The 25,767-nt window shown below is 54.3% G+C and overlaps 6 protein-coding genes across 6 annotated transcripts in view; 2 read left to right on the forward strand and 4 right to left on the reverse strand.

Annotated features, from left to right (window-relative positions):
• ELAC1 (elaC ribonuclease Z 1) overlaps window positions 1-2,430 on the forward strand; it is a 6,005-nt gene extending 3,575 nt beyond the window's left edge. The window contains 1 exon segment of the mRNA XM_078879050.1: window positions 1,082-2,430. Coding sequence (XP_078735176.1) covers window positions 1,082-1,384 — 303 coding nt within the window. The 3' untranslated portion in view covers window positions 1,385-2,430.
• A 1,170-nt stretch (window positions 2,431-3,600) lies between these two features.
• SF3B4 (splicing factor 3b subunit 4) lies at window positions 3,601-8,941 on the reverse strand. Its single transcript, XM_078879160.1, has 6 exons — window positions 8,829-8,941; window positions 7,852-7,980; window positions 6,328-6,864; window positions 5,033-5,233; window positions 4,438-4,623; window positions 3,601-4,275 (listed from the first exon to the last, which is right to left on the reverse strand). The coding sequence occupies exons 1-6, from the start codon at window positions 8,860-8,862 to the stop codon at window positions 4,097-4,099; spliced, it is 1,266 nt and encodes a 421-aa protein (XP_078735286.1). The 5' UTR covers window positions 8,863-8,941; the 3' UTR covers window positions 3,601-4,096.
• A 4,852-nt stretch (window positions 8,942-13,793) lies between these two features.
• Window positions 13,794-15,508, reverse strand: KBTBD13 (kelch repeat and BTB domain containing 13). The gene has a single exon (XM_078879167.1). It carries the CDS (start codon window positions 15,486-15,488, stop codon window positions 14,142-14,144), a length of 1,347 nt encoding a protein of 448 aa, XP_078735293.1. The 5' UTR covers window positions 15,489-15,508; the 3' UTR covers window positions 13,794-14,141.
• A 484-nt stretch (window positions 15,509-15,992) lies between these two features.
• RFK (riboflavin kinase) lies at window positions 15,993-19,490 on the reverse strand. The gene is made up of 4 exons (XM_078879169.1): window positions 19,243-19,490; window positions 18,003-18,154; window positions 17,186-17,288; window positions 15,993-16,752 (listed from the first exon to the last, which is right to left on the reverse strand). The coding sequence occupies exons 1-4, from the start codon at window positions 19,322-19,324 to the stop codon at window positions 16,616-16,618; spliced, it is 474 nt and encodes a 157-aa protein (XP_078735295.1). The 5' UTR covers window positions 19,325-19,490; the 3' UTR covers window positions 15,993-16,615.
• Window positions 19,491-19,535: 45 nt separating this feature from the next.
• On the forward strand, window positions 19,536-21,996 carry LSM7 (LSM7 homolog, U6 small nuclear RNA and mRNA degradation associated). Its single transcript, XM_078879170.1, has 4 exons — window positions 19,536-19,598; window positions 20,610-20,700; window positions 21,244-21,315; window positions 21,658-21,996. Exons 1-4 carry the CDS (start codon window positions 19,593-19,595, stop codon window positions 21,795-21,797), a joined length of 309 nt encoding a protein of 102 aa, XP_078735296.1. The 5' UTR covers window positions 19,536-19,592; the 3' UTR covers window positions 21,798-21,996.
• On the reverse strand, window positions 21,967-25,647 carry ISOC1 (isochorismatase domain containing 1). Its single transcript, XM_078879168.1, has 5 exons — window positions 25,068-25,647; window positions 24,627-24,749; window positions 24,137-24,343; window positions 23,547-23,663; window positions 21,967-22,939 (listed from the first exon to the last, which is right to left on the reverse strand). Exons 1-5 carry the CDS (start codon window positions 25,329-25,331, stop codon window positions 22,790-22,792), a joined length of 861 nt encoding a protein of 286 aa, XP_078735294.1. The 5' UTR covers window positions 25,332-25,647; the 3' UTR covers window positions 21,967-22,789.
• Window positions 25,648-25,767: the final 120 nt, after the last annotated feature.

The following is a 25,767-nucleotide window of genomic DNA, read 5'->3' on the forward strand; positions in this document are numbered from 1 at the left end:
CTGCCAAGTGTTGTGGGGTGGTGTGGCCAGCACCGTGCCTACGGAGGGATGGTGTTTATACACACTACGCTATGCCAGGTACCTCGCAGAGACTTGGGAGGAGTTTAGATACCAGCCACTGATGTTAGGGAATCGAACTCGTTTCACCGGCGCAGTGTGCAAACCACTGCGTCACCACTCTCCAACGCTAAACGCTACACTCGCACCCACGCCAATAGACCCACTCCTCTCTGCCCCTTTAGTGTGTGCGCATGTGGGGAGCGGTGGCGCAGCGGTTCGTAGACCGTGCTACGCAACCGGTGGCCCGCGTTGGATTCCCGACCAGGGCCAACACCATTGATAATTAATTATCTAAACCAGTGCTGGGTCTCCCCTAGGTCGACTCAAACAGTACCTGGTGCGATGCGTAATCATCCCCACAGGGGAGATGAAGGTGACCAGGCGTGGTTCGGGCCACCCGTCCCATCGCGTGCCTCGCTGGGCTTAATAGGTGCTCGCTAACAGCACTTGCACCAACAGTCCGTTGAGGGGAGAATCTTAAATTGTAAATGTTGTGGATCTACTCTACAACACTAGTAACTAATTGGCATGTTTTGTAATTGGTTGTGTCGGGTGGTGGCAGGTTTAACGATGCATTCATATTGACGAGATCTAACCCACATTTTTTTTATTATGGGCAATAAACTAAAAACTATTTTTATTTTACCAGTTGAGGCCCACTGAGCTATACAGCTCTTTTTCAGAAGTGACGTGGCCACAAATGAAAGCTTAACGAAGTCGCAAATTACGTGGAAAATTATAAAAGCCAAATACTCTGACAGCATTTTGATTCAAAATTTGGAGGAAAATTGAGTTAAAAGATTTGAGGATACAACAGAGTTGGTTAAATGAAAGCGTGTAAAAACGGAGGACCCAGAGAAAAATCCACGTAACCACGGGAAGAGATACACACAAACTCCAAATATACAGGCTTCAGGGTCGAGATAGAACCCACGACCACCTGCATACCAGGCGAGGTAGTTAACATCTCCTAGCCACCGTGGCGCCCGACAAATCTTTTCCCCTTCTGCGGCGGGTGCAGGGCGCCGACCTGCTGGTGCACGAGGCGACGCTGGAGGACGGGCTGCAGGAGAAGGCCCGCCTGCGCGGCCACTCCACCCCGTCGGGCGCCGCCGCCACGGCGCTGGCGTGCGGCGCCCACCGCCTGCTGCTCACGCACCTCAGCCAGCGCTACCGGCCCGGCGGGCCTGAGGCGGCGCGGCTGCGCGAGCAGGCCGAGGCGCGGATAGCGCTTGCCGGAGACGGAGCCCGGTGCCAGGTCACGCTGGCCGAGGACCTCATGGTGGTGGACGTCCCTCTGAGGCAGCAGCAGCAGCAGCGGTAACGGCCGCAGCAGAATGCCGCAATTGCAACAGCAGCTGCAGTAATGTCCGTATGAACAATGGCAACAGCAGCATAAACAATGACCAGCGGCAGCTGCAGCAGCAATGCTATCTGCAGCAACACTGCTACCAGCGCCATCACTCAGGGCGCGTAGTCGACTACCAAGCTGCGATCGGGAGCACGAGAGAAGTGGCCCAGCAGCATTCGCCAACTCCAGAGTTGTGGGGTCTGGGGGACTTTGGACGAGGAAAAAGGTGTGGCGGCATCAGAGGCACTGGTCACGGATTCCACCAGTTGAGTAACTTGAAAGCTTTACTCAGGAATTCCAATGTTATATTTTAAAGATTTATTTTCAGGACAGTTTTTTTGCCAATTCCTCGATAACAGCTCATGTGTGTGTTGTGGGGGAGAAAACAATGCCCAGAGAAAACCTACACAGGCGTGGAGATCACTCAACCTATTTGCTGGACTGCTTTCTGTATATGTACACAACACGCATGACACTACATTCACACGTTGATTAATGGAACACGCAATACAAAGAAGGCAGATTCCCCTATAGCCTAAACAGACTTGGGGAAAGTGCTGTTAGCGAACAGTAATGAAGACCGGCACGGCACACGAGGGGGTGGGTGGCCAACACCACGCCTTCGTCTCCCAAGTGGCGATGATTACGCACTTCGGGTAATTATTTGAGGCCGAGTCGACCCAGGGGAGGCCCAGGACTAGTTCAATTAATCGTCGTGTTCGGAGCACGGCGCGCGAACTGCTACACTACCTCCCCCCACTATTTACATGACACCACGCACACCAGCTCCCAATGCGCAGACACACAGCGCACCCCTCGATTTACATGGCATACTACACGCACAAAAGTGAAGTCACCTTTCTGGCATGTTTTATAAATCCTATGAACATGGATGCGTGTCAGTTTTTTGCGTGTTGTTAGCTTATTAATCAATGAATAATGGAATAAATGCAATGAGGTACATGCCCATTTTTCTTAATGTTCAATGTATGCAAATTATTGTCCTTAAATAAAGCAAATTGCTTTGTGTCCAGTTGAGTACTGAGTGGTGATTCTAGATTTGAAGCTTTCGTGACTGCAAGGATTCATACTTTTAGGTCTTTTCGGTAAAGTCACGTTGGTAAAAAATTAATAATAAAAATAATATAAGAAATAATAGGATACAGCAATTGTGCTGACTGTTCCACCTGAAGACAGAAGCTTGTGTTGCCTCCGAAACGTCGTGAGTTATTATTTTATTTCTTATATTATTTTTATTATTTATTTTTTTACCTACGTGACTTTACTGAAAAGACTTAAGAGTACGGAGTGGTGGCCAGAAGGTACGGTCTGTTGAACTTCTTTCGCACCCTACGTAGCCAACCCCGCCAATCGGAGGTGCGTGGTAAGGACAACCAAGAGACACGTTTGAGGTGGCCAGGAGATGGCGCGACACCAATGGAGTCCCTAAACCTGTCTGTGGAGCCATCACTGCTATGAGATTGTGATCAACTTCCTCGCGTGATTCTGCACCCATCTTTTAGGACCGTGGTGGGCGACAAATGGGTCTGGGATTGGTGTTTGGGAAAGATGGGAACCCCGTTCTCATCGAACTCATTGAGCTCATTCTGCTCCAGTTGCTGCAGATGCTCCTGCTGCAGCTGCTGCTCCCTCTCGAGCTGTTGATGTTTCTGGATCTGCTGCTTCTCCTGGAGGTGCTGCTCCTGCAGCTTGTGCGCTGCTCTGCTGTACGGCTGTGTGCTGTGGCAGGGCTGTGTGGTGCAGGGCTGTGGTATGGCCAAGGGGTCTGACCATAATAAACGCTGCCTTCTTTTTTCCACATGATCAGGCGGCGGTGGAGCCAATGGGAGCCCGGCAGCTTAATATTGGAAAGAGGCTCGGGTCTTGAACCGCTCGTGTAGCCTCCAATTCACCTTGCCTGGTACAGACACCGTGGACATGCGTGCAGGATGGTGCAGGACCATGGTCTCCACGTGTCTGGCGCGACCAAGAACAAAACTGAAGAGCTGATGATATTAGGATACTTTGAGGTCAGATCTTATAGGTTGCATGTTAAATGTGCACGCAGCTTCGAAATCTGGAAGGTAGAAAATGTTGGTAGCAAGGTGTGGTGGCATCTGCAGCTTTGACCATGCTGGCATATTGACCTTGATCGTAACCACATACCCAGAAAACGGAACAGTGCAATGTTACAAAGATCTGTGTTTATTAAAATCACTCCCGAGACGCGACCTTCGGCTATGACGACAGAAAACAGAGACGGTGCAGCCCCCGACTTGACGTCACCGAGTGGAGAACTCCCTCAAGATTCTCTAGCTCTGTGGATGGGCAGCAGTAGTAATCTAATGCCTCTTTTTTCCCCACCGCACATGCGTTCCAGCCTAGCGCGAGGTTGTTTCTCCACTGCAGAACCCGAGCCGTGCCGACGACGTCGTCACAATGAGCCGAGTCGCACGTGCATGCCAATGCATGACTAAATATTTCGCATTTCCTGAAGTGTGCACTTAAACCCCGGCTCTGACCCCGCTTGGCCCCCGGGGCCAGAGTTTTCCGAGTTTGGTCCAGCTCGGGTCGGCAAATAGCCAGTGGAAAACCACCCGTACTGTGCGGGTCCCTCGTCAGCACGGCCCGGATGTGACGGTGCAAAAAAAGGGGGCATACGAAACTGGTTGGCGGGGAGACGTTTTACTGCGGGAGGAGAGGGGGTCCCCGCATCTGGACCTGCGGAGGAGGGGGCCGCATCCCGCGCGGGGGAGGCGGTGGGGGCCCACGAGGGAAGCCGAAGGGAGGCGGCCGTGGGGGGGCTCCATATCCCATGGGCGGCATGTGGTGGGGGGGGCCCCTCATGTTCGGAGGAGCGGGGCCTGGGGGCACAAACACAGACGATGCGTGGGGTCAGAAGGCCGGCGCGGCGAGAGACACGGTGGCGCGTGTGACACGGGAGACGTGCGACGACCGAGACGCAGGTGAACGCGGCACTGACTTGTGCAGTTTGTCATAAACGGCATGCGGTCCACCATACGTACCCATTGGAGGACCAAAGGGGGGCCCACGATGCGGCATGCCCATGTGTGGAGGAGGGGGGCCGTGGGGCATCGAGTGAGATGGGGGCCGGGATGGGGGGCCCTGACCCCCAACCGACACGGGCGGAGCCGGGGGAGGGGGCACCATGCCCATGCTGTGGGGCGGCATCACCCCCATCGGGTGCATTCCTACAGCAAGACGCGGCGGCAGAGGCGACAATCAGAAGAGACCACAGATACAGCACTGAGACAACAATCAGTCTACAAGAAAAGACTAAAGACATGACGACAACGATTACAGACGGAAACCACCGGATCTATTACCTCACCCGTCACATCACCCACCACCGCAATAATTGCATGACCGATCACTTCAAAAATCACATGACCCATCACCTCACCAATCGCATGACACATCACCTCACCGATCGCATGACACGTCACCTCACCCATCGCATGACACATCACCTCACCCATCGCATGACACATCACCTCACCAATCGTATAATCCATCACCTGATCCATCGCATGACCCCTCACCTCACCCATCGCACGACACATCACCCGCTGCACAACTCCCGCGTGCTGGTTCGGTTACCTGGGTGGGGCATGACGGGAGGGAAGGGGGGCGGCACGGGCGGCGGGCCCGAGGAGTGCGGGTGGCCGGGGCTGGGCGAGGGCCCCGCCGAGCTGCTGGCGGACATGCCGTGAGACATCATGGCGCCCGACATCGTCATCCCGGGAGGCAGAGAGCCGGGCATAGGGGCCGGCGGGGGAAGCCCTCCCATCATAGACATTCCTGCGACGGCAGAGTCCAGGCCACGTTAGAACGCGCGTGAAAGTATCTCTCGTAGACACGCACAGACACATGGTCTCTCATGTATATGTAAATATGCGCACACACCCAAACACAGCTGCCATTCGCCACTAAGTGGCTTTGACTTCACCACAGCGATTTCCCAGCCTATGTGCACTTTGACAGATGCACCGCTTGTGCTCCCCAGTGCCATCATGCTCTGTTGTAGCCACCTGACGCATTGCTCATTGTTGCGAGCGTCGCTCACACCTCCGATTAGCACGGTCGGCTATGCACGGTGTAAAAGAAGTTAAAAATAAATAAATACATGCTCCTTCGCCCTCCCGTTTTTGGTAGAGGGCGACTGCCTCAAACTGTCCGGTAGCATAGTGTCCTTCGAATGCACTTCTCAGACATGAAGTGTTACTCATTGCCACCATCTCACATACAGTGTCTCACATACACTGTCTCATACACACAGTAACATATACACACAGTGACCCTCACACACAGAATGAACCACACACACGCACTGACCCTCACCCAGTATGCTGCACACGCACAGATTCCCTGGGTAAGCGACACACACGCACTCTTCAGGCAAGAGCTGTTGTCCAGCACTTATTAAGGGCAGCAACGGCTGACGAAGGGGGTGGTGTGTAAAGCACCGCCAGCAGCAGCAGCAGCACGAGCTGCAAAACTCACCAACAACCAAATGTGCTCACACACAGACAAATTCCCCGTATGGCCTAAACAGACTGTTGGGGCAAGTGCTGTTAGCAAGCACCTATGAAGGCCGGCCGCAGCACACGAGAGGGTGGGTGGCCAACACTACACCTGGCCGCCTTTATCTCCCTAGTGCCGATGTTTACACACCACACCAGGTACTCATTTGAGGCTGAGTTGACCTAGAAGAGGCCCAGGACCGGTTCAGATAATCTTCGGTGGTGTGGCCGTGAGCAGGATTCGAACTTGGGTCGCCAGCTTCGTAGTGCAGCGCGCTAACCGCCACACTACCGCTCCCCACACGCACACGCGCACATCCACACACGCACACGTCCGGCATCCGCACGGCACGAGCAACGGCCCGCTCTCACCGGGCGGCGGCATGGGCATCCCAGAAACGGGCACGGAGGGGGCCTGTGGGGGTGGCGGCGCGTCGGCGAACAGCTGGTGGGGGCGGTCCGCCTGCGAGAGCGGGTTCTGCGCAGCGAGCAGGCGCTCGGCGGCCGAGCCGTGGCGCTCGCCCTTCGAGTCCTTCTTGAATGCGTACGAGACGGAGATGGGCCGGTTGCACAGGTACTGCCCGTTCATGGCCTCGATGGCGGCGTCGGAGGCCTCGAAGCTCGCAAAGTTGATGAAGGCGTAGCCCTTCGAGTTGCCCGTTTCAGGGTCGCGCATCGTCTTGGGGGTCTGCAGGATGACGCCGAACGCGCTGAACGTGTCGTACAGCAGCTTCTCGTCGATCTCCGTGTCCAGGTTCCCGATGAAGATGTTGGCGCCCACGTCGAGGTTCTTGTTGTGGGCCGACGCTTTGTTGACGCGGATCGGCTTGCCGTACAGCTTGATCATGTTCATGATTTTAATCGCGTAGTCAGCATCTTCTTCGCCAAGGAATTCGACGAAGCCGTAGCCTGCGAAGCAAAGCGAAGGGAGGACGGACGCGCCGTTAACGTCGACACACGCGCCCCGCACGCACCGCGCTCGCTTAAAAACCACAACTCACATTTGAAATGCGGTGCCCTGTAACGTGACAAACATCTGAGGGTGCACAGGACTTGAACCTCTCAAAATGGGGTTGCGTTGTCTCAGCAGCGCTGGAAGGCGCAGCCGTTAACAGTCGGCCCAATATAAACCAGAATCGCCACCGAAACGAATTATATCGGCATCGCCGACACGTTTCCGAGTCTGGCCGGGTGGCACCAGATCTCCCCTTCTTACGCCAACACTTGCATCCACCAGGCAGCCTGGCTCCTCCACAAGTCCACCGACCCCACATGCCCACTAGGAATCATAACTACTGAATCCGGACTCCAGGCTAGGACTCACGAGAATTGTCCAGTTCTAATAAGCTGGTGGCGCAGTTGGTCGTGGCCTATGGGTGCTGGAGACACACGAGTGGCACTTGGATAAGGTGAGTGGGTGACGGTGTTTGTGATGCGAGTACTCGATGTATGTTTGCGATGTGAGGGCTTGACGTGTTTGTTGTAGCTAACGGTTTGTGTAGAGTGGGAAGCGGTTGTGTAGTGGTGTAGCGCACTGTGCGACGACCCCACCGACCAAAGTTTGATTCCCGCTCACGGCCAATATTCAGTCACGAATATCAGAACAGGTGCTGGGCCACCTCTAAGTCTACTCAGTGCTAAATGAGAACTTGATAAAGGTGGCCAGGCGTGGTGTTGGCCACTCACTCCCTCCTGTGCCGTGCCAGCCCTTATAGGTGCTCGCGAACAGCACATACCCCCAGAATCCTTTAACGGCTGTATGAGGGATGTTTTTTTGTGTGTGTTGTGAAGGCGGTTTCAGTGAATGTTTGTGATGTGGCTGGTTACTGCGAGTGGTTCAAGGGGCTGGCTGTGTTGTCGGTGGTTAACGTCGATGTTTGTGATGTGGGACCGCACCTTGGTGTTGCTGAGTGATGCGGTCTTTGGGCATGTGGGTGTTTACCACCGGCCCTGCCTGCAGAAAGAGCTCCCATAGTAGCGCCTCGCTCACTTTGTCGTCCAGTCCACCAACGTACACAGTGGCATCTGCAACAGTGCAGCAAGACACAGCACAGCATTAGTTAGCGAGGTGACCATGACCAAATTACTTTGAATGATCACAGATGACGAGGGCAAAGCCGGTTTGTGCCTGGATAACAGTTGTATGGGAGATCATGAAGTGGCACAAATGTCACAGGCTGCGGGGAGACTGCGCTGTTGGCAGCAGAATGCAGTGCAGAAATAAGCAATTGTTATACTGTACTTCTATGCTCCAACGTCCGTGCCCCTGCCTAAACCAACCCGCACTGCAGAGGACACAACGCAAATGCACCCAGGGTGCGATAGTTGAAGATCTGGGAGACGTAACAAGTGAAATGAGAGATGTAGGGAATCAAGAGGGCGGTGAGAGGGGGGTTGACGGAGAGATGAGTTTGGATTGCCCAAAGAAAGCAGAGGGCAGCGTGCTGCAATAAAGAGACCGGGGGGGGGGGGGAGCGCAGAGAGAGAGAGTGGAGGGACAGCAGAGCGGAGTAATAATGAGTGGGGAGATGAGGGAGTGGACGGCAACATCGTGAGAGTACTCCAGTCGGGAGAGGAGGAGGCTGTGGAGAGGGGAGATGGCAGGATGTGATGGGAGAGTGGAGATGGCAGTGAGGGAGAGGAGAGGATCGGGCGCCAGAGAATCGGGAGCGGAGTTTGGGGGGAGTACAGTGCGGTACAGTGCGTAGCGGCGCGTAGGAGAGGGAGCAGAGTGGGCAGTGAGCACAGGAGAGTAGAGAGAGTAGAGCAGGGAGAGAGTAGAGTAATGAGAGAGTAGAGGAGAGAGTGTAGAGTAGATGAGAGAGAGAGTAGATGAGAGAGTAGAGAGAGTAGATGAGAGAGAGGCGACCCACCCTGGTTTCGCTCCGAGATCGGCCCGGCCGCCATTCTGTTCCGCGAGGCCCGAGTCGCGCTCTGCGCATGCGCGCGGGGGTCGGGGGGTCGGAGGTCACGTGACGCGAGCAACTCGCCCTGCGTACGCGACGTAATGACGTCACGACGTGCCGGTGCGTGATGGCGTCATCGCGTTTTTATAATTATTTTGCGGGCAGTCCTCGACTTACGTACGGGTTCCGTTCCCCGTTTCGTGAGCCGATTAGTTCGTAAGTGGGAACACAACAACGGGGCGCGCACGCAGTCATCGACTTACGAACGCGCGGCTTTACGAACAGCCCGCGCTTACGAACCAGCTTCCATGAAATCCGTAGCTTTTTAATGACATTGACTTCAAACGCAAAACTCCTCCTTGCAAACTGAACCGCGGGACTATTTTGTTCAGGGGAGCGATCCTCCGCGAATTGGACTGAGTCGTGCTGGGAGAAAGCGTACACGTGTGTGTGTTTGTGCACGTGTGTGTGTTTGTGCACGTGTGTGTGTGTTTGTGTGTGTGTTTGTGCACGTGTGTGTGTGTTTGTGTGTGTGTTTGTGCACGTGTGTGTGTTTGTGTACGTTTGTGTGTTTGTGCACGTGTGTGTGTTTGTGCACGTGTGTGTGTGTTTGTGTGTGTGTTTGTGCACGTGTGTGTGTTTGTGTACGTTTGTGTGTTTGTGCACGTGTGTGTGTGTTTGTGTGTGTGTTTGTGCACGTGTGTGTGTTTGTGTACGTTTGTGTGTTTGTGCACGTGTGTGTGTTTGTGTGTGTGAGTGTGCACGTGTGTGTTTGTGGGGAGCGGTAGTGTAGCGGTTAGCGCGCTGAGCTACGAACCCGGCGTCCAGAGTTCGATTCCCGCTCACGGCCGACACCAGGGACGATTATCTGAACCGGTCCTGGGCCTCCGCTAGGTCGACTCAGCCTCAAATGAGTACCTGGTGCGGTGTGTAAACATCGCCACTGGGGAGACAAAGGCGGCCGGACGTGGGGTTGGCCACTCACCCCCTTTGTGTGCCGTGCCGGCCTTCATAGGGATTCCGGAAGCACGAAGAACAACCCAGAGCCCACGCACACACAATTTCACACACAATTTCACACACACGTGCACGCACACACACTCAGCAATTCTATTCTTAGCCACACGGTGGCAGCAGCAACAGCAGCGTGATTCAGGATCTCCATATCAAATGTCGAGTTCTGCTGCTGCCCACGATGAGAAGGGCTTCAGCAAAAAGAGAGAGTTTTGTGTCGTTTTGCTGTTCCTCCTCCATTGCAGGAGCGCAGGCTACAGTGGTTTACTATGTGGCCCATAGTTTGGGTTTGCATGGCCACAGCCGCACGTATATGGCCTGTGTCTTTAACGCTTCTCTCTGTGTCGCTGTGACTCTATGTGCCTCTGGGTCTCTATGAGTCTTTGTGTCTCTGTGGGTTTACTATTTGGTCCATAATTTGGGTTGCATGCCCACAATGGCACTCCTGTGGTTTTGTCTTTAATGCACCTCGATGTATCTTCGAGTCCGTCTCAAATGTGTCTACCGGTCGCTGTGTATCTCTATGAGTCTCCAGCTCCGTGTGTCTCCATGTATCGCGGCCTGTGGGTGAGCGGCTGAGTGAATGTGTGGTCGAGTCGTTTGGTACACCAGTGTCGTGGGGGAGTAATTTCAAAGGCAGGAGAATGTGCAATGTTTGGGTCTGGAGCGAGGTGTTTATTCTGAACGTTCATCATCAACAGCCGTGGTCACTCCACGGCTTGATGAAGGCCTCCCCCCACACCGTCACCAACTTTCACGATCATGCGAGGCCACAATTGTTCTCTCTGAACGTTGTCATAACGCTCCGACTCATGGGACCTCCCTTGCCAGTATCAAAATATAAGAATGTTTTCCCCTTTCTGGAAATAAAACAGGCAAACAGATTTTAAAATACCAAACAGAAACCTTTTGCAAGGAATCATGTCTACATTGACTACATATTTGTGGTGAACATGCAAACGTAAAAAAAAAACATGCTCTGGTAATATATGCAATCGTCTTTGAAACTGATTGGTCCACACCAAAGTCAGATTTCTTTCGAGCCTCGTCTCAAACAGTGCTAGACCAGAGGACGCCAAAAGGCGAACAGCACAAAGGCAATGCACTGTAGGGGCAATGCGAGCTTATATTACCAGACAATGTTTTTTGTTTGCATGCTCACCACAGGTATATGTGGTTAATGCCGACATTATTCCTTGCAAAAGCTTTCTGTTTGGTGTTTTAACATCTTAACACCTGTTTTATTGCCAGAAAGGATAAAAACTATTCTTAGAACTCTCCGAATAACCACGTGATCTCTGGGACAACGTTAGAATGTGGTTTGCAGAACGTTTGCCAACGCCTTGAAATCGGCAATCGCCCCAGGAACACGGCTTATTTTGTGTCACCGCCTGTGTCCAACCGTTATTTCATTTTTATTAGAAAAAGTAATATTCGTGGCTTTTACAAAACAAAGGGTGCAGTGTTGGATTCAAGATAACCAGATGAACATATCCATTCATCCTGAGTCCAACTTCACAATCAATTGTTTCCTGCAAACGAATCGTGTCAGAAAATCTGAGCTGGTTAATGTTTTGTCCATTAACGTATGTTTGCCTCTTATTTCCCAAATGCAATATTAAGGACAAACATCTCATCTCCCTCATAACAGCAGCCTGTCAAAGCATATATCCTATTATGCTTTGTGTCGTTTGAAGTGATGTACTGTCAGTGTATCTGTTCCAGCTCTATTATGGCTTTGGCTATTCCTTTATGCTTTATTAAATAATACATTACATTTCCCAAAGTGCCTTTCTACTCGGCACGCAAGGCACTGCACATCACTATATATATCACTGGCCAAGGGGTAGCAAAACTAAGGAGAAATAAACAGCGGCTAATCGAGAGAACCGAAAGCGAGAGAGAATAAGTGCGTGGCGAGGAAGGGGGTTTAAACCGCGGCGCCGTTCATCTTCTGAATGTGTGAGCAGCATCGGGCGAGGAGCTCGCTCCACGCCGGTGAGTAGCGCAGCAGCAGCAGCAGGAGGAGGAGGCAGGTCACCCGGAGTGTGCACAGGGGGAGCCGGCTCCGAGGAACGCACAGGGAGGCACCGGCCATCAAAGGACGAAGCCTTAGGGATGATGGCCACACGTACGGGGGCGGTCAGTAAATCTGAGATAAACTGCTATACACTTTTTTGAGAGCCTTTAAAGGTCAAAAGGAGACCAGGTGAGAAATATTTGTGTGAAGACAACCATTGACTCGTGGGAGCTTGAGTGGCTGGAAAAGAACGGCGGTGATATGGACGATGTTCAACAAGGACGGACGCACCGATGAAGAGGGCGTCAGAAGACGGCAACGTGCAGGAGGGGTCGGCCATCCCTTGGGCCGACACGTCTCCTATCGGTCACCACGTTGACAGCTTTGGGGTCAAGCACCGTTTCTACACAGATGACGTCCGACTCTTCGCCTCCGTCGATTCCACAGACGCCTCTGCACTTCCAGAGGCTCTGCGGAGTTCACCGCCAGCCTGCAGCAGTGGCCTCTGGGCCCACGGTCTACCCTTGAATGTTTCCAAATCCGATGTCGTCCCGATTGGCACCACGCAGCGCCTCACCACACCCATGCTCCCTTTGAGCATTTTCATCGCTGGCTCCGGTCCACGCACCAGGTCTCTTGGGGTGAACTGCTAAGGAGTTCTCAACGATGCACATACTGTCGTCCTCTTCTGTTGCGGAGAAAACTATCTTGGTTGCCACTCTGACTGGATTAATATGAGGACGAAACAAACCCCTGTCCCTGGCCCCTCCTCCCTCTCGTGGCTGCTGCTCTCTGAACGAGTCCAGAGCTTTCTGAGATCATCCTCCTGAGTGCACTGAAGCCCTGACACTGCGCTGGTAATAAGTTAACATGCTCTTTTAAATATGTTCCTAGTTTGTATAAGGCTCAAGATATCAAAAACAAATACTCATTATTTCATATTAAATTTTTGTACAATATTTTCGTATCATTGTACTTTATTACTTTTGTCATTTTAGTGACTCCGGCCACTGTTGCAAATGAGACTACATGGTCTCTCGATTCTCACCTGGTTAAACAAAACCAAAGCTGAACCCAGCCGTTGGCTGCTTAAACAATTGGCGGCTGCATATCGCCAACTTGCCAAGCTGCCAATTTCGAAACCCTTTACCACACATGGATTTGAAAAGACGAGCCGTAACACTCTGCAACGTCGTTTAGAAATCACATCGCGGCAATAGTCGGTATGCAGCAAAAGGGTTTAAACATCGACAGCCTGCCAATTCAATTGGCTGGGTTGCAGTCGCATGAGCGTTGGGGGGCAGGCCCCGTTGACAACCACCGTGAGACTTGTTTTCAACAACAGTTTCAAAGGACAACTGATTTAAAACGGGGTTTACATTTATTAAAATGAAAACGCGTTCCACGTTTTATTTTAATTTAATTAGAGCGGTAACGTTTGGTGGCTGTGCGAGACAAATCCAATATTGGGGCCCCACCTGACCGATTGCCGCACCCCCCGAGCTGATAATGTCGTCACTACGTCACTGCTGGGTTGGCAAAGCAGAATATTGCTTTGAAGAGCCCAGACGCCAGGAATCACTCCCAGAAGCTGGGAATCACTCTCAGACGCCAGGAATCACGCTCCCAGACACTGGGAATCACGCTCCCAGTGGCCGGGAATCACGCTCCCAGACGCCGGGAATCCCACTCACAGACGCCAGGAATCACGCTACCAGAGGCCGGGAATCACTCCCAGACGCCAGGAATCACGCTCCCAGAGGCCAGGAATCACTCCCAGACACTGGGAATCACGCTCCCAGAGGCCGGGAATCACACTCTCAGAAGCAGATAAGCTGGAAGATTGCTTGGAACCCGGACAGACACAGTTGGAAGTTGGCCATCTACGTGCTGCCAGCGTGTGCGGCGCTAAGCCAAGTTAAGCCATTGAGATTTCTTAGTTCAGTCGCGGGAAACGCACCGCAGCAGACCAACATCCGTGCTTTAACGCGTGTTTTTGTTCTGGAGAAAGGAAACAAAACAAACCAAACCAGCCAATCCTGTCTCAAAACCTGCACAGCTGCTTGTTCTTCCAGTTACCCACCTGGGTCACACACCTGGCATCCCCTGTGAAGCCCGCACACGTGTGTGGCCAACGTGGAGGAAAGGCGGAACTGTGGACTCCGCCGCCCGTCGTGCAGGGTTGTCTCGCTCACGGTCTCGGTGTCTCGCTCACAGTGTCTCGCTCACAGTCTCGGTGTCTCTATTTACAACCTCAGCAGGAACGTGTGCAGGGTTCCACCTCTGGGGAACCCAGCAAACGCAGGGAGAGGCCTCCAGCGTTCCGCCTCGATGGCGTAGGGCATCGCAATCATGCGGTTGAGCGTGAACACTCGGTCGCCCTTCACGACCGAGGAGAACAGCGCGCCCTTGCTGTTCATGTACTGCCCGGCCAGCGTCGTCCACGCCGCGCTGCTGATGTTGTAGCGGTCGATGGCGCAGTGCAGGAAGTCGTCGTAGGGCCCGTTGCGGATAACGTAGAGGTTGTCCCTGTGGGCCACCATGCAGTGGCCGTAGCTGTGCGGCTTGACGAGCGTGGCCAGGCGGCGCCAGGCCTCGCCGTCCGCGTCCAGCTCCGAGATGGTGGTGGTGTCGAGTGGCTTCCACAGGCACACGAAGGCGCGGCCCAGCGTCGTGGCGCAAGCCGCCCCGGCGGCCGCCTGGGGGAGCGGCGCGCAGGGCGACCACGCCTCGGCGCGCTCGTCGAAGCTCTCCACCGTCGCCAGCTTAATGCCGCCGTGCTCGCCGCCGATCGCCAGCAGGCGGTCCCGGTGGGCCAGCAGCGCGAGGTTGTAGCGCGGCTGAATGGGGCCGGCGAGCTCCCGCCACACCCTCCGGAGCGGGTCGTAGCAGAAGGTTGTCTCCACGGGGTCGCGTTCCATCCCGCGGATCCCACCGACCAGGTACAGCTTGTTGTTTAGCACGGCAATACCCGCCAGCGCGGAGCTCGCGCTGCGGGGAAGGGCCGTGACCACCTCCCAGCGGTTGTGGACTTCGTCCAGGCAGCAGACGGTGCGCGACTTGTCGTCCAGGTAGGCGTTCGACGAGGAATACGTGCCGACCGCCGACAGGCGGCTCGGCTGCAGCGCGGACACGTGAAGCCGGTGCTCCTCGGACAGGAGGCTCAGCCTGCTCGCGAAGCGCGGCTCGTCGAGCACGTCCCGCACAAAGTGAGCGGCGCAGCGGCGCGCCCGCTCAACGCCGTACTCGCTGGCGGCGACGAGCATCTCGACGCAGTTGTCCGAATCTACCGCCGCGCTCAGGTACGCGACCAGGGCGCTCACCTGCAGGAAGCCGGCGGCCTCCACCGCGTCGACGACGTCGTCGGCTCGGAGAGGCGTGGCGCCGTCATCCAGGACTCGCAACATGATGGAGAAACCGTTGGCGGTTATGCATCCGGTTATTTCCAGCTCATCGCGCTGGCACTCGCGCATTCCGGAGCGGAAGAGTGCGCCAAAGTAGTCGCAGTGCTCGGCCATGCGGCTCCGGTTGACCTCGAACACGACCCCTTCCACCGTGACACGCAGGTCGCGCGTCGGCGACGGCTTGCTCATTATTGCGCCGCTCGGTTCACTGCCGCCGCCACCACCCCGATCGTGAAACCACCCCGGTCATCGTGCTACCCCTCTCCTCTCACCACCCCCCAAATCATCACGCCACCCGACTCGTAGCACCGCCCCCTCTCATCGCGCAACCTGGATTATGGCACCACCACGATCATCGGCATGAGCTTCCACGAGCTGGGGGCATGTGCTGGGCGACCGCTGGACCCTCGCGTTTGACCTGCTGCTGTTCTGTGCATCGGTGAGCCGCAAGCCCTGCGCTATGAATAGCACGCGTATATATAGCCACCAATGCGCAGCGAGCACTCGAATTACCACCCACAGCCCTGCCTACACCTTACACTAACAACATTGACATTACTTAATACCCAGCTGATGCACTGATGTTACACTTAAAGTGTAAGGTCGAGACAGATTTTGTTAAGGCCTTCATCCAGCATTGGATTGATCAAGGCTGATGATGATGATGAAATGTAAGGATTCAGTGTTGTTTTTCAAATCTCAAATATACTTTATTTAATGATTCGAGAGCCAATTTAAAATATTGCAATTAAATCTGCGAAACAGATTACATTTTACATCGTAATGCGACACGAGAGACCAGACTATGAGCAGTAAGTAACTGAAACAGAAGAGATGGTAACTCATCGGCAGGACCCATGCACGCACATCAGAGAACACAGGCACGGCTTTGCACTCCTGAGTGCTTAAACGGAATAAATAATCTCTGGGTCTGAAAACATGGAGCCTGCCAAAGACCTTGCTGGATATAACTGACAAGAATATTTAGTAAAATGTAAAAACTAAAAATAATAATTAAATCATAAATACATTTAGGCATGCCAAGAAATAATCCTGGTCCCCGATGCGTTTGCTGGTTGCACCGCACGTTGGTCGGAATGGTGTTCAATGTCTCGCGCTGGGAGCTTGTTCAGCAACCGCTTTCGAAGCTCTTGGCGGAGCAAAACGTCGGGGACACCGTTCCGACCAACGTGCGGTACAACTAGAAAAAAACCACATCGCAGAGCTACACAACAGCTTAACCGTGGAAACCTAGACAGTGCCATAACCGCCCATCTGTTTTTTACGGTTATCGAACTTGGGAGTGCCAAGCGCTGTCAAGCCGAAGGAATGCTGGGCCTCTTCAGGTCTGAGCGCCTAAAGAAGTCTTCTTGCTGGTAGGCCTTGTACTCCGCCAAGTCCAGCTGACTCGAGGCCGTCCTGATGTCGTTGTGAATGGCGTCAATGAGGTCGTCTGTTGGGAAACACAAACAATTGCCACGCTCGCGTTAACATTGCTACTCAACTCCTGTTCACACCCCCGAGCATGGCGGGGGCAAGTCTATCTCTATGGGAACCACTGTTGACTTTGCCATAAGAGTGGCAATATTTTTTAAATAAATTTCTAAATCAATGGTAAAGCACCCAGGCCTCCTACAACAACAGCCGCTATTTGCCACTAAGTGGTGGTGACGTCACCACTGTGCTTGTGCCAGGCCAGGTGCACGCCCGAGATCACGTGAAGTGTCGAATGCTCGCTGGCAGGGCACGGGACAGACTCAGGTGCCCTGGAATGACTGACTGAGATGGCTGGCGGATGCACCACCTTAGGCCCAGTGGCTTCCCTACCAACACGCCCCCCCCCCCCGACACACAAACACACAGAGGAGGATCTCTCACTGTCGCACCCAAGGAGTCGAATCCTGTCTCCGCACGGATGTAACCAAGGATGACAATGCTCAGCACCTCGCCGTAGAAGTCCTCCTCAAAAGAGTGGATGATGTGCACCTCCTGCGACACAGGAAAATATATGCACGCGTAAGGTCAAAAGTGCAGCCCTGCAATTTCTTGACTAAAGTCACTGCTGGTGGAAGGGCCTCCACTAGAGGGAACTCCACAGAGCACCACTGAAGGGTATTGTTGCCTACTCTGACAGTCTTTGTTTGTTGTAGTACGGAGTTAGAATGATGGCTTTAATCTAAGTTGTCTTGTGGTTGTTGTTGTTGTTTGACTTGCATCCCACTGGGATTTTTGCACAGCGTTGGTGTACAGTGCTTTTTTTCTGGAAGACTTTGTAGTTTTTTCCTGGATTTTTCTCTTTGCGCATAGTCACTTTAATATGTTTTCTTGTTCATGTTTTTGTTTTTTGTTTGTTGCGGTTGCACCCGATTCAAGAGCCGAATGGCTCACAGGGCTATACCTAATAAATGAAACTGAAACTGAAGAGGTAGGCAGCACCAACACTTTGCCCCACAACACCTGAGCATTGTTTGACCGGTAGCACCACGAGGTGGAATGGAACCTGCGACCTCTGAATTGCAAGTCGAACATTCTCACCGTTACACCCTAGCCGCATTGATGATGGTGAACGAAGATGATGTATGTAACAAACACGCGTGTGCCACGTGTAATTACGGGGCGTGCAGGGAGAATGCGGCGAATGCCAGAACGATCCGATGTGAGCGAGGGAGGGAGGGGACGTGCCCAGAGGCTGCCGCTGCTCACCATGGACTTCTTGGTGTTATTATAGAACGGGTTCCAGCCGATGCTCATCACCATCTTGTGCACGTCGCCGCTGCCCACGCACGCCCAGCCAAAGTAAATCCCCGTGGCCACGTCCGCCGGGAGCTGCTCCACCACCGGCTCGGGGAGGTTCGCTGCGAGGTGAAGAGATGAGCAAGGGATCTTTGAGCAGATTCATCACGACAACAACAATAATAATAGCAACTCAACAAGAACACCCCAACTCAGCACCCCCAACACTGCACACAAACCTCACATCCACTCAACACCCTCTAAATGCCCAACAAGGTGGCATCATGGCCCACGAACGCCCCGCAGTGGACATAAACCCTGTCACAACATACTCTTTGTTTTTTCGGTAAAGTCACGTAGGTAAAACAAAATAAACCCCACTTGATACAGTAATTTTGCTGCGACGGTGCCACCTGAAGACGGAAGCTTGTGTTACCTCCGAAACGTCGTGATTTAATTAATTTCTATTTTATTTTTTACCTACGTAACTTTCCCGAAAAAAACAAAGAGTATGGACCCTTGCAGTCACGAAAACTTCAAATCTAGAATCCTGTCACAACATCCTAACCAATATGCCTAATATCCCGAAGCATGACGTTAACACCTCAATGCAACACCCGAATTCAACAGCCCAAAACACTGGCCTAATACCCCAATACAACCGACTAACCACTCGCGCAACATCTCAAAACACTAAACCACTCAACACTCGACTCAGTAATCCAACGCTTCGTCATGCAACACAACACGTTAGAAGCCAAACCCGACACATTGACAACGACCCCTGTACTCAAACAATGACCACAACACTCGATTCCAGTGTTCATCACTCATTGTCAGAGGGGGAGGGGCACTATCGCCGATAAGACATCATCAGTGTGAGGGCCGCCACACATTTGAAACCATTGGGGTTTGACCGCAGCACGATCATGTTGGGGGTGTTTTCACATCTGCTGTGGTATTGGTGTCGGGGGCCGCACTAAAGGCCACCAGGGGCCGCCAGTGGCCCGCGGGCCTTGCCATGGAGACCGCCGCCGCTCTATTCGCAACAACCTTGCCGCTGTGCACCCCAAGCCAAGCCCCCTAAACCCAGCACTCTCACCGCTACACCAATCCGAAAGGCTCCCCTACCCCTGCGTCCCCTACCCCTGCGTCCCCTACCCGTGACCCCCCTACCCGTGGGTCCCCCCTTACCCGCGGGCCCCCTTACCCGTGGGTATGCCGAGCTGCTTGCTGCCTCTGCCGAAGCCCTTCACCACCTTGCCGCGGCACCAGCACGGGAGGCTCTTCATGGCACGGCGACCCCTGGGGAGAGAGGCGAGGTCAGCTCCGAGGTGAAAGGAGGGGGAGGGAGGTCAAGGGCGAGGTCACGGGGTCCAGGGGTCACGGTAAAGAGGTCACGGGACGCGCGTCGGCGCCGAGTCACGCACGGGGGGGGGGAGGAGCTACGGGAAGCCGGGGAGTCACGTGGTTCACGGCGCGCCACTTCCTGTAAAGAGAGCGCCCCCGGAAGCGGAAGTTAGGGGAGGAGGGCGCGCGGGATTCCTGACGTCATTCACGATGGCGGTGAGGACGGAGCGGGAGACGTGGGGAGAGAGAGGGGAGAGAGAGGGGAGAGAGACGTGGGGACGGAGATATAAGGGGACGGGGAGGGAGAGGGAGAGACATGGGGAGGGAGGGAGACATGGGGACAGAGGGAAACCAATAGACACAGGGACATGGGGACAGAGAGACAAGGGGACGGAGAGATACACGCGGGGACACGGTGGACACACGGGGACACATGGGGACGGAGAGACACTGGGACGGTGTGGGAGGGGGGTCGCGTGGAGACGGGGACGTCTCCATGTCCCCGTGTGAACGTCCATTCGGGAATATAAGAGGAAGACGTTGGAGACCTGTAGTAATGTGGGAGTAGGGATACGTGGACACGGGTGCATGAAGACACGGGGAATATGGCAACATGGACACGTGGGGGGGGGGGGGGTCTGGGGACATTGGTACATTGAGATGTGTAGTACTGTACTGTAATGGGGAGCTGAAGGTATGGGGTACTGACTGACGCGTAGTTGCCTGCTTACATTCGGACAGGGGTGTACATAGAGGCATGGGAACTTCGGGCCCAGCATCGAGACATGAGGACCTTGAGCCAGTGAGCCATGGGAACACAGATCTAGAGTTCTGAATACATGGGGGGAATTGCCATAGGGAGAATGTTACTAATGGGGAGCTGCGGGCATGGTAAAATGAAACATGGCTACATGGGTTAATTTGTGGACGTGGGGTAATGTGGACCTCGGGACCCGAAGACAGAGGGGCATAGAGACATTGGGGGGGAATGGGACCATGGGGACACGTAGACCTTGTGACCATGGGGATGTGGATGCATGGAAACGTGGAGACACGATCAGGGACCACAACATGGGGGGGGGGGGGGACGCTGGGATCTGGAGACATGGGTTACGCATCGTGGTGGAACTTTGGATACGGGGGGGGGTGGTGGCTGGAAGGGATCTCCGCGAGCGGTGATCCTAACCGCGCTCAGGGGGTGACCTCGCGTGCTTTGGGTGCCCTCAGGACAAGGAGAAGAAAAAGAAGGAGAGCATCTTTGACCTGTCCAAGTACCTGGACAAGAGCATTCGCGTCAAGTTCCAGGGCGGCAGAGAAGGTGCGTAATCTTGAGTTCGCTTACTGGTTTGTTGAATGGAAACAAATCAAACTCGATGCGTTCGTCAATAACGCTGTGGCCTCAAAATAAAATATATAATACATAGGCGACGTTTCAGGCAATGGCCCTTAATAACAGATCAGAGCGATAGTGGAGAAAGGGTTTAAGACGGCACTTTACAGCTGGGGCTCAAATGAGAATTGCATTTTTTTTGTATTTCTCTTTGGTCACTTAGACAAAATGTTGTTGCTAGGTAAACACAAAGAGTTGCTAGATTACGTTATTTTGGTGATGCTGTTTCTGGTGGCAGTGGTGCACAACCACAACAAAGAAACTCAACACATTTACCACTTATACTGTGGCCTTTACAGGAAAATTATATAATCAGCGACGTTTCAGGGAACGGCCCTTATTCATGCGCTGTTGCACGGAACGTCAACGGGTATATTTATTTTAATGCATTGTCATTGGCAAAGTTACTCGATCTAGTGACAATCGCCAAGTTGCCAACACTGATCAGTGCTTCGGGTGTCTCCCCCACAGCGAGTGGCATGCTCAAGGGATACGATCCGCTCCTCAACCTGGTGCTGGATGGCACTATCGAATATCTGCGAGGTTGGTGGCCCTGCGACACATCTTATTATCGACATATGCGTTGTGCTAAGTGATTGTTGGTGCTGGTTAGTGATGTCGCAGTGGTAATGAATGTTGCTGAATAGTGATGGTGGTGGCGATGCAGGGCAGTGCTGCGGGATGGTAAATGTATCGAGCCTGGATGGTCCTGGTGGTGCTCAGCATTTGTGACAAGTGGCGGTAACGAGTGGCGGTGGTGGACGGTGGTGGGTGTCGTCGGTGCTGAGTGGTAGCGGTGTCGGGGGCTGGTGGCAAGTGTTGCTCGGTGTTGGTGATGAGTGGTGGCATTAGTGGTGTTGCGGTGTTGTTATTGGCGACACACAGACCCGGATGACCAGTACAAGCTGACGGAGGACACGCGACCGCTGGGCCTCGTTGTGTGTCGTGGAACGTCCGTGGTGCTCATCTGTCCTCTGGACGGCATGGAGGCCATCCCCAACCCCTTCGTGCAACAGGACGGCTGACCTTGGGCCATCTCGGGCGACCCCTTGAGTAACCCATGGATGACCCCACATCCTGCAAGCTCGGTCAATGTGCGATGGAGGCGTCATTTCTTAGCCGTCGTGGTGTCAGTGTTGCCCGTCGATGGGTAGCCCGCGGTGCGTTTGCATGGAAATAAATGAGGCAGGGGACTGGTTTTGTAATAAAGTTGATTTTAATGTTTTTTTATACTTGCGAACCACCAAGTGTTGTCGGAATAGTCGTACTTTCCCTGAGTTACTCCTACCATTGTGGTTTTAATAAGGTAGCGCTGTGTCGTGAGCAAAACTCGCTATACCTCTAATAAAACACCTCCCACGTGGCTGCTGACTTTTAGTACATTTATAGGGATCTGTACTTGCAATTGTAAACAAATAAAAAGCTGAACCGTTTTTTAAGTCATTCAAACTCAACACAATTTGTCTGTGTCACTTGGTGATGCTGAACAGTGTTTTTTTGGGACTGAACGATAAGTCGGGAGTGTTTATAGATCAACCCCAATGCTTTATTGTGTAACGGTCGTGAGCACAGATTATGATTAAGCCATCAGAGGAAACCAAACCCAGTAGTAAAAGGCACTCAAAACCAAACTCCCATCTAACGCGACTACCATGGGTACTGTTCCCATGAGCTACACTTATTGATTCCCCCACCCGTGTTGAGGACTGTCTACCAGACACTGTTTCATCTCATCCACATTGTTCACCACCACCACCAGACACTGCAGGTCACAACAACTTACCCACTCAAGGTCACCTCAATTATCTTTCTGCTTCTTCCCTTGCCTCATCGTCCCTTCTCTCAAAAGCTCTTTATTCAAGTAGAACTGAATCTTGTTGAAGGAAGTCACCCCCCCCCTATTGGCTAAGCTATTATGGCCATAGTGCAATTTGGCGAGAGCGACCCCCGCCACTTGTGATTGCTTGCACACCAAGGCGCTGTTGCCGAGCTGCCCTCTGGCCCCCGGGGATTCCTGCTAGCCCAGGGACGGCACTAACCCCGTCTCGGGCGCACTGGTCTTGATGAGCGCCTGCACGGTGCGGAAACTGGGGTGGTCTTTGTCGGCAACGAGTTGCAGCAGCACCGCCTCGCTTGTCGTCACTATCACCCCGGCCTGAGACAGCCTCTGCGAGACAATGTGGACACGCACGGCGGACAGGTGTAAATGTGTGTAAACGCACGGTTACACGGGTGCAAGCAGTTACCCCGACACGCGAACACGCACAAATGCAAAACATTTGGGCAACCAGTTACCTAGGGCTGAAGATGTTCAAGAACCTTTTTGGTGGGACACATTAAGATACCAAGGGGTCGTCCAATACCAGCGCGCGTGCCAAGTGTAAAGAGGCCATTGGAGTGACTTGGCACTCCAATGGCCTCTTTCCTCCCTCTCGCCTTTCCCCACAGGCAGTGTGTCCCGTTATGCAGTCGGGTAAATCGTGCGTGCCAACGAGCAAAGTGTAGGTCTTCGATGCGCCATCGGGTTCTAAACCACGTGCGCACTGTTTGGCGCGATATTCGACGTTTCGCTCCACGTGCCGGACGGAGCTTCTTCGGTCACGGCACGTCGAGTGACACGTGGTTACACGTCGAGTGACACGTGGTTACAACCCCGAGACCCAATGGGAGAACTGCAACGTCTCGAATCGCGCACTCTCCCTTTACGATGGCGGCGGCAGCGGCTGACGGACGGTGAGCGGTCAGTGGGCGAGGAACGGCGCGCAGCGAGAGACCTGCAGCGCGAGCAGCCGGTCGGTCTGGCTGCGTGACGATGTCGCGTCGCCCACCACGTGCACCTCGTAGCCCCTGGCCGTCAGCTCCAGGGCAGTCTGCTGGATGCACACGTGCGTCTGTGACGGGACATGCGCGCACAGTGGTAGTGTCAACTTGTTTCTAGTCACATTCGTGGAGGGAGCTTGTAGAACATAGGCAGGTTAATGACATCATCCCGCACCTCCGAAAGAAGTTCAACATACATCACCTCACCACAACCGATAATCTGGTTGAATCACAGCCTCGTCTATGCGAGTCTTTCGGTCTCTATATGGGTCGTGTTGATGACTCGGTTACACTTTGTCCTCCGTGTACTTAACTTCTCATTGGCCCTGCTTGGCCACGAGCCAAATTCAGACGCCTTTTAGTGAGGCCCAGCATAGCACGATGTGGTTTGGCTCGGCACAGCCAAGGGTCCTGCGTTACTAATTGAACCCTTAATAATTGGCTGTGTCGGGTTTAACGACGCATTTTTTTTATTTACGCGATCTAACCCAAAAAACCTCTTATGGCTCTGTGCCCCAGTGGAAACGGGGTTTACGATTCTCACCTCGACGCCAAAGAGAACCACGCTGCGGACTGCCCTGAGCTCCCCCAGCAGCAGAGCCTCCACCTCGGGCACCAGCATGGAGAAGCGGGTCTTGGGGAGGACCGCCCTGGCGCCAGCGAGGTTCAGCTCCGGCACGGTGCTGCCCAGGCCCTTGGGGTACTGCTCAGTCACCACGACGGGGACGTCCAGCTCCCTCGCGCCCTCTATCTGCGACGTCGAGGGATGGTGGGGAGAGACAGCTCAAGCTGGGCACAGCTCCGACAGCTGCAGGACTCACGAGTGCTCAGAACGCGACTGGCACCGCTTACCGCCCTCCGCATCGCTTGGCATTTCTCAGCGGCCACTCGGAACCGCTCAGTGTCGCTCGGCACCACTCAGGTCAGGACAGCTCAGCACAGCATCGCTCGGCACCACTCAGCATCGCTGGGCACAGCTCGGGAACACTCAGCACCGTTCGGCACCACTCAGTGCGGCACAGCCGAGCACCCACCAGTCTCTGCGCCACCAGCGCGACCTCGCCGAAGCACTTGACGGCAGGGCGGAACCGCTCCTGCATGTCGCAGCAGAAGAACGCGGAGCTGTGCGGCTCCAGCAGCCCCAGAGGTCGAGACGTCTGCGAGTGAACACGAATCACAAGGGAGCAAAACTCGCGCGCACACGCATCGATTCTGCAGCGCTCTCTGAACACGCGTTTGTCATGTAAAGCATTTCATTGTTCATGGAACGAGACGCGCAGGCAGAACGTGACACACACGAGTTCCCGTGACACACACATGTCCCCGTGTGACATACACACACACACCTGCCCCGTGTGACACACACACACACACCTGCCCCGTGTGACACACACACACTGTGACACACACACACACCTGCCCCCATGTGACACACACACACACACCTGTCCCCGTGTGACACACACACACACTACCTGTCTCCCGCCAGACAGAGGCACCGCCCTCAGCCTGCAGGGCGCCTCGATGCTCATCTCGGGACCCGCGTCCACGAAGCTCCCCCACTGCTCGCTGTAGAGCTGCACGGCGAAGTCTCCGCGCAGCGCCGCCTCCTGCTCCCGCTCGCCGGCGAACGCGCTCCGGAACGCGGCCCGAGACTCCTCCAGCCCCGCGCCGCGCGACATCGGCGCGACCCGGGCCCGGTCACCGACACACAGCAGCGCGCTCAGCTGCGAGGACATGGCGAGACGGACGGCTTCACCGCCACTCGCACTCACTCACTGCTGCTGCTCACTACTGCTGCTCACTACTGCCACACTCACTGCTGCTGCTGCTCACCACTGCCACACTCACTGCTGCTGCTGCTCACTACTGACACACTCACTATTATTCCTCGCCACTTCTCACCGTGACACTCACTTCTGCCTACTGATCACTCACGCTTGCTGGTTCTCACCGGCGCCTGCGCTGCTTACTACGAATACCACAGCTCGCTAGTGCTCGCTATTCCTCACCACTCCTCACTGATGCGACTCACCACTGCGCCCACCCTGACCCCTCCCCACCCTGACCCCACGCTGAGCCTCTGACCCCTGACCCCATCGCGTCACCGCCCCCCCCCCCACAACGCACGTGGGGATGTCGCCGCCCCCGCCGCGTGCTTCAAAAACGTTTCCG

The sequence above is a fragment of the Lampetra fluviatilis genome, chromosome 53 (assembly GCF_964198595.1).
Source record: "Lampetra fluviatilis chromosome 53, kcLamFluv1.1, whole genome shotgun sequence".
Classification (NCBI taxonomy): domain Eukaryota; kingdom Metazoa; phylum Chordata; class Hyperoartia; order Petromyzontiformes; family Petromyzontidae; genus Lampetra; species Lampetra fluviatilis.